This window comes from Oculina patagonica, chromosome 10 (genome assembly GCF_052425735.1).
Source record: "Oculina patagonica isolate OP01 chromosome 10, crgOcupat, whole genome shotgun sequence".
Lineage (NCBI taxonomy): Eukaryota > Metazoa > Cnidaria > Anthozoa > Scleractinia > Oculinidae > Oculina > Oculina patagonica.
The window spans coordinates 22,319,912-22,328,123 of NC_135767.1; the positions used below are offsets into that span (position 1 = coordinate 22,319,912).

An 8,212-nucleotide genomic window follows, 5' to 3' on the forward strand; every position below is an offset into this window, starting at 1 on the left:
AGATAAACAGAAAAAAAATGTGCGGGGAGAATTGGTGCAAGACAGTGTACCAATTAAAGATCAAGTCAGGGGTTAATGGGTAGACTTTTGTTGTAGAGATATATCAAGGAATAAATCAACAAATAATGACTAACCTTTTACTGTATACACCAGGAAGTTGATTGCGAGATTCATGCTGTAGCGCTTGTAGAGATCAAACACAACCGACGATTTCGTCGAGTTGAAGATAGGACGATCCTGCCAGGGTAGAGACTCAATCTTCCATGGAGAACCAACTGATGTATTAGTACCATCATACACATGCAAGAAATGAGAGTAACGGTACGAAGAGGCATAATACAGATCCTGAATGACGAGTTTATAACCGGGTTCTGTCTCCATGATGTGCTGGCACCTCAGTGTCGGGCTAGATTCCAGTCTCTCTAAAGTAAAGTGGAATACTCTGTTGGCCAATAGAAGAGTTTTGTTCTCTGAGCAGGCGTGGAAAGTCTTGTACACATCTGGGCTGGCCATTACAGCAGTGAAAGTATTTAGTTTATCCCAGGTACTCTCGTAAACAAAACCATTGACGTCGTTTCTTGTCACGTTTGCGTCTGTTAGTGTTAGGGAAGGAGAGCGTGATAAAACTCCGTGGGATTTTGTGTGTGATATGATAGAGTGTGGCATCAAGGACTGGTTGTGAAACAAGCTCTGGTATACCACTTGCACGCCAATACCCACTGAATTGTTTATGAGTACGTTACTTATGTTATGATGGTAGAGATCAACTTTGAAAGCTGCACCAGGAATTTGGATATCACTACGATATGCATACCCAGCATCGTGGATTTCCAGGTGATGCAATAAGCTTTTATGGTTTGACATTGCCAGATGAAGTCCGGCCCAGTTGTACTGCTGACAGTAAACTCGCACAGTATATCCCCGACAGGAAGGTCCATAACTCCAGGTATTAGCACTGCAATTCATTATATCGCTATTAATGTTCCCATCGCAGACAACGTTGTGGACGAAGCCAGGTTCCTGTGAAGAAGGAGAATATGCTCTGTACTGGTAATAGTAAAGATCGCGTTGCTGGCAAATTATTCGTCCTTCGTTGGTGAACGATCTCCCGTAAGGCAAACACATTGGCCACCATGTATCGTTGACTAAAAACTCCACTCTTCCTTCCCACGGTCCAGGCCCTCTTCCTAGACGGAATCCTTTTTGATGTTGCTTCTTTACAAATCTCACTTTTTCATTTTCAGTTCCATCTGCATGAAGCGTTCCTTGTACAACCATAGCTGACCTGGAAGGAAACTGTAGAGTCACGTTCTTCGGTATGATCAACGACCCATTGCTCAGGATAACGATGTCATCTCGAACGTCGTAGGGTGAGTCAGCGCTTGACAAGGCAATTGGTCTATCTACCACTCCACCAATACTTGCACCTCTCAGGAAGCAGGATGGTCTTGGTATACTGATACTTATTGCACTTGTCTTGTTTGCTAAAAGAAGGAATGGAAAGAAATCCACTGGAGACAGCTGAACCCTTCGTTGGAAGTCAAAGATTCTGTCCACGATTTCGCATTCCTTTGTTGTTCCCCACCAATTGAATTTTGCGTCAACACCTCGTCGGTGATCATGGCGTAGAGTAGAGAGCTGGAAAGTGAAGCCTGAGTTTTCCAAAATGTTTTCGCGCAAAGTGAAACTACCTTCTTTAAGAACAATAACTGCACGTGTTGTCGAGCGTCGAAAGAAAGCTGGAAACAGGTCTTTTGTGAGGACTTCGTTGTCTTCAAAGGTGTTATTTGTCATGATAGCAGAACGCGTTTCAGGGAAGGAACTGTAGTCGATGTAAAGAATATTTTCCGCCCGGTTCTTCGTGAAGATGTTTTTATCTATTTTCACGTTAACAGGGTTACTGTTGTAGTTTGCACCGCAGTTGTTGTTGTCGATCAAAGTTATTACTTTATCCGTGTTGTTCAGGAACGTGTTTGATTCGAAAACCGCTTGTAGGCCAAGAAAACCTGTGCAGAAAATGTAAAATGCATTAACTTTGTTCTCTTCAAAATTGTTGTTCCTCACGATAGTCTCCACTCTTCTCGGTCTCAAAGACGACGAGCTCCAGGTGCAGGAGTCTGGAGACAAGAAGATGCCTCCTTTGTTGTTTCGCATAATCTGGTTCTTCGTTATTGCCATGGTGACGTTGACCGCTGACTCGCTCCAGTATTGACACTCAGGGCCAAGCTTGACTCCGTATTGAGTATTGTCAGTTATTGTGCTCTCTTCCAGATCAAAGCTCTTGAATTGATGTCTTGGCGGCGCGTTCCAGTGAGGACTTCTGACATCAAACAAGCTGATACCATGCCTCGAATTGGATTTTGCCGTGCAATTAAAAAACTGATGAGCTCCCGCCTGGTTTGATATGCAGCAACCGTCTTCTTTGTTGTTTGACAAATTAGAAAATCTGTAGTCGGATGAAACTTTGCCATCGTAAATCTTAATGCCGCTGTGTGTGTTCAAAACAGCAGTAACGTTTCGGAATTCAATTTCACCGGCACCATTACTGATTGCAAATCCGTTGTGAACATTTTTAGTAAACGTCGAGTCCGATACGTTGCTTTTAAAAGCGGTGCGCCGAAGATACAACCCATTGTAAACATTTCCTTTGGCAGACAGTCCGTGAAGATTACATGACAAGAAACTGCTGTCCAAGATTCCAAGACCGTTGGCGCTGTTGTTAACGAAGTGAGTATCAGTGGCTGTTATTGTTCCCGAGATACGTTCAGCAGTCATACCTTCTCCTTTATTCCGATAGACAGTAGTTGTGGAAATAGTAGTCTTTCCCGTAAAGTCTTTTAAGATGATGCCTCTCCCTCGATTATCATTAAATGTGCAGTTGGAGATCTCGATAGAGGAAACATCTAAAAAATAACAATCATGATTAACTGTACAAATATCGCGCACTTATTTCTTTTTTGTGGGGTCGTTTTTGAGACTTTTCTTTAAAAAGAATGAGCTTTGCCTTCATCTCCGATTGACCATCAAAAGTGGGCGGTCAGCACGCTGCAACTTGACAAGAGCTGACATAATTATCTACCTGAGGAGCAAAACTCTCCAAACTCTTTCTTGTCAATTTGAGCCCAGGGACAGGAAAAAGAAGGCTTCCTACAGCATTCGGGAAACCCTTTCCCTACCAAAACACGCGATTTTCCGTACCCTAAAAACAGAAAAAGCGGTTACCCTAGTTCGAACCAGATCCTATCCAGGAGCTTTGGTTTGTGTTTACTATACACGATAAAGGGATCCAAACTTCTGACGATAATCAAATTGTACATGATAAAATAGCTTCTTGCAAGACTGCACATTGCAAAACCTATCCGAAGCGCGTTCTTCCTACCTTGAAAGTCTGTGATAAGGAATTTCAATTTTGCATCTTGGCTCCCCGCACTGAATCGAAATCTTATGTAGAGTTCGTGACCAGAGCTTGAGGATGGCGTGACAGCCTGATTGACACCTGTCCACTGGTTCACTAGCGTGACTTCAGTGTCGTTCTTCGTGTTCCCGTCGTGGACATGAAGCTCAAACTTTTCACCAGTCATGGATTGGTAATGCACAGCTAAATGGCGCCCTGGCTGGGTTCTGATGATCTGCGGAATAAAAGTTGGAATGAACTTTCAAGGAACTATACACGGAAAAAAGTCATTATTTTCCAATTTAAATCGCAGTGTATCTTAAACATTACAGTTAACACCTTGTGCAGAAAAACGCTCAAGACCTCAGTCATAACAAACAACTAATCCATTATCAAGATTCGGAAAGACTGTCACGGATAGTTGAAGAAAATGAGGCTAAACTTTTAAAGAAGAGCAAGTGCGGCAGTGCTAACGTAACCCTCTTTGCCAACTACAACTCATTCTCGTCCCCATAGCCCTTTCGTTTCTCTTAGCCGGCTGGGCCTTGGCACAAGGAAACAAAGGGCTCTGGGGACACAGGATTTCCAGTCCTAGATTTTTTTTATTTTTTATTATTAATAATACACAACAAAACTTACAGAACAGTACTTACGTAGATTTACGGGATAATGCTTACAGTATATTATTTACATTACTTTCAATAGACTACAATATATTATTACATCACTTACATTTCCAGTCCTAGATTCTGTAGCCTGCGAACAGGCTCCCGAGTGGGGTTTTCGGACGCGAGCGAAGCGAGCGGCGTGGGTTTTTACGCGAGCGAAGCGAGCGGAAGAGCGGAGCCGCGCTTCGCCCCCGTACTCCCCCTCAGGCCCCGCTCTTCCGCTCGCTTCGCTCGTGTAAAAACCCCAGGCCCCGCTCTTCCGCTCGCTTCGCTCGCGTACAAACCCCACTCGGGAGCCTGTTCGCAGGCTATAGATTCTGGGACTTCAGGTCTTCATGTATGCAGTCATGATGTTTAGAAAGAATGAATGAGAGAGTCGTTACTTTTTCGACTTCCGTTTAGGAATTCTTTGTTCCAAACAGAGCCCTCCGTTTTCTCGTGCCAAGCCGGCTAAGAGAAACGAAAGGGCTATGGGGACGAGAATGACTACAACTAAAAAACGCCTCGAATCAGATGCCCTTCAAAGATGTTTTTAAAAGCCGTTGCTTGAAAATCGATCATGTTCAGTGGTTAGTGTATATAGTTCAAAACGACTGTCGCCATCTCTGATCATTCGAATAGTTTCTAAAGGGTTAAAAATTTGTTGAGGGGGGGGGGGGGGAGGTTATTTCTGAGGAAGGCGTCCTGTCACACTTTTTGGGGGGGGAGCATAAAATGAACTAGCCCTAGTTTACACAACAAAGGTCTTACCTTGGCGCATTCAACATTCATTCTTGCTTTACCAAATGCTTGTAAAAAGATTGGAAATGTAATAGCATTCACATCTAAAGTGCAGAAATCCGCTGGATCAGGCATTACTTCGCTATATGATAACCCATCTCCGCTTGTTGTGTTATGTACTGCCGTGTTCTCAATCTTTATCGTCTTTGATCTGCCTTTTATCCGGATGCCCGCGAATCGGTTGTCTTTGATACTGCTATCACTGATGGTCAGCGGAGAACTTATGTTGTCGGACGTCACTCCATATACAGAGCTTTTTACTGTCACGTGGTCAAGTGTGGGCAGAAAGTTGTTGCCCTTTATCGCTTCATAGGCCTGGGATACGTCCACGTACTGAAGAGATGAAGTCTTTTTTGAACTGGAAAAGTCGACCCCCTTCCAGAAGACTTTGCTTGAGAGCAACTTTGCGAGACTGTGACATTCTATTCCAATATCCCTCCGGTGATCTGAATGATAGGAAAGAGAGAGAAATTAGCACAGCGTATTAAGAACAAAACAATAATACCGTGTTCTATATCACATAGAGCTTTGTTCGTGCTGTACTGCGAGAATCAAACTGATTTAGGTTAGTTTGGTTGACCAGACATCAAAAACTCGGTTGAAACTTAACATTTGGTTTCATCAAGCTTTTCCAATCCACCGTAAAAAAAAGATGGCGGCTTTACATTTTACCACAATACCTTGCGAACCTAACACAGCCAATAGGTTCATAGAAAGCCATATTTTTTTTCTACACAGTACGTTCAAACAAATTGAATTGAATTGCATTTTTGACATGAGTTTAGAGGGGATAAATATAATTGTCGGGCATCAGAATATTTAATTAATAGTTTTATTTTGCCAGTAGACTCCTGTTCTGACTAATTATTAGTCACCTCCTCTCGGTTTGACTTACCGCAATTCTCGACTCCGATTCCCGGATGTTTGCACAATAGTAAACTCTTCTCAGTCCCCTTGCAGTCCACCTCGTCCAACCAAGTAGGCCCGGTTCCCCCGCCGTGTGTGTAGAACCTTTTGGCTCCCAGAAAACCCAGCTGTCTGCAAGCAACCTGTGTTTAACGAAAACAAAATGAGCAAAGCCGTCTTAAGTGGGAAAATGTACCCCCCCCCCCCCCCCCCAACCATCGTATCTTCACTTCTCTCCGCATTTTGGTTGTGGTCGACGCTACAAATTTAATTCTACATTGTGGCTTTGATACGCTCGAAAAGAGGTAAGGTGAAGAATGTCATAACACATTTTGTTTAACGCTTAAAGGAGTAATATAGCAACGTACTTCAATTCCAAGAGGAATGGCAGAGTAGGTGGGGGTGGGGGTGGGGGGTGGACATTCTCCCACCTTGTACGATTGTGGGGGCGTGGCGGTTAGCCCTTCGATGCACCACATATGTAACTTGCAAAATAATGACTCGTAAGCGAGGATGCCAACATACAAATTCCTCTACTGGTCTTAGTACCTTTGTTCCCCGGGCTTTGTTCTTATAGAACTGTTGAAAAGATTCGATTGCATCTGCAACACAGCTCCCAGTATTTGTGATATGTGCCTTGGTTGAATTTTCTAACGAGTTCCGAATTGACTTTAACTTAAAAGTCGATTAGTATTGTATACATCATTGATCCATTTTCTTTTTCTCTTAACCTTCATGTTTGATATTGCATTATAATTGTAAGGAGAAATTAGACAGGAATCACGCATTCCACTTACCTGGGCATCTTTTATGTCAAACGAATCACGGCACACAGTCCCCCATTTTCCTCTTACAAAAATCTCCAACCGACCAACGCGGTAATTTTTTCCGCCGCTAAGACGAATTCCATCATTGTACGGCGCTGTAACGTTCAAATCGTCCACATTCACTGATGTATTCGTTGGTATTTTGCTAAAGACGATTCTGCCAAGCGAGTTTCCTTTCGCTTGCAGGGAACCTTTCACTTGCAAAGCAACTCCAGCTTTAAAATGCAATTGGACACCTGGTTGTATAGTTAGAGTGGCGTTCTCAGCCACAACAAGGTCTTGAGATACGACATAAGCTGATCCGTTTAGTGTTAGAGTCGTATCGACTGTGATATCTCCTCCGAGACTTGCGCTTTCGATGCGTTGCATGACAAGTAGCAACAGAAGCAGGTAAATAATTCTACGTATCACTGGTAAATAATTTTCCATCTCTGAGAAATAAGCTGTGGATCCTGAAAAGGAGGATATTTTTTTTAGCGCTGTCTTATTAAATCAGTGATGGTCTCTCCTGGTTAAAGTTTCTAAAGAATGTAAGAAGTGTGTATTCTTGTGAGTTACTTTACGTCAGTGAACCAAGCTGTTACACAACTTGTGTTGACATAAGTTAGCTCTTTTGTTGACAAAGTAAATAAACATTGCAAGCTTTTGTTCTGACATTACAGTACATGTGTGTTTTTAATTTAATGTGAGTGTTAAGTAGCTTTAGGTCAAACGGCGGACGGGAGGGGGGGGGGGGGTGGGGGGTGTACGGTACTCCTATTCTTTGATGCTCTAACAGTAAGGTTGTTGAGTGCAACCCTGGCGCGCGAGTGTGATTTTGGATTTCTCGCCAGTTTATTAGTTTATTAATGTATAACTAAGGGTATCTATTCGACAGTTAATTTCAGCAAGACACCTTGTCACATATGCCACATTTAGTTCACATGTTTTAAAATTGTTTACATTGTGGAGGGGCATTAATTCCCCTGTTCCAGTGATAATACTCTTCTTAAAAATTAAACACTAAGAGTAAAAAATAAAAAATCAGGGCAGACGGCAACGTACAAACGTGACGAGAAACAGAAGATCGCATAGTGGATATAACTGAATGATAAGGTTAAATATAAACCAAGCAAGCCCAAGTGATGCGCGAAGAGTCGAGTGCGGATCTGCAATAGTTATAGTGTAATTGGTTTATATCATACAGCAAACCCCGACTCCAAATGAAGGGGCAAGTACCTCCTCACAACCTCGAAATATCACTGCCCTTGCACTGTGCATTTGGCAGCATTCACCTGATGAACGATCGTAAATACTTCTAAGAATCGGTTGATCTGAGCTTGAATTTCTGGTTAAAATTAAGAACATAAGTTATACTGAAGAATAATACTCACCAGGCACGATTTCTACAAACAGTGTCCGTCCACGATCTAATTAACTACATCTAAACACTTTATAGTAAAACGTGTTTAAACAATGTCTTCTCCTGACCTTTGGTTGTAAGGTCACGGTATTATGTAATGATATTTGTCTAAGAAGCCGTTTCTGACGTCATAGATGCCAGAACAGTCAAGGACCCGTTTGCTGTAACGTTGCACGCTTCGTAGCACCTTTCATCTCAATTGTTTAAATTATAATTGCACAACCTCTTCTAAACA

The 8,212-nt window shown here is 42.6% G+C and overlaps 1 protein-coding gene across 3 annotated transcripts in view; it reads right to left on the reverse strand.

The window, feature by feature from the left end:
• LOC144628871 (uncharacterized) overlaps positions 1 to 8,212 on the reverse strand; it is a 76,294-nt gene that overhangs the window by 31,168 nt on the left and 36,914 nt on the right. The window contains exons 1-5 of one of the 3 annotated variants that reach the window (XM_078486977.1): positions 6,546 to 6,978; positions 5,738 to 5,891; positions 4,813 to 5,288; positions 3,380 to 3,629; positions 135 to 2,903 (exon numbers count right to left, since the gene is read on the reverse strand). In XM_078486977.1, coding sequence (XP_078343103.1) covers positions 135 to 2,903; positions 3,380 to 3,629; positions 4,813 to 5,288; positions 5,738 to 5,891; positions 6,546 to 6,944 — 4,048 coding nt within the window. In that variant the 5' untranslated portion in view covers positions 6,945 to 6,978. Of the gene's footprint in view, positions 1 to 134; positions 2,904 to 3,379; positions 3,630 to 4,812; positions 5,289 to 5,737; positions 5,892 to 6,545; positions 6,979 to 8,212 lie in introns of those variants that run through there. The other 2 variants (XM_078486975.1, XM_078486976.1) reach the window with 2 other exon arrangements.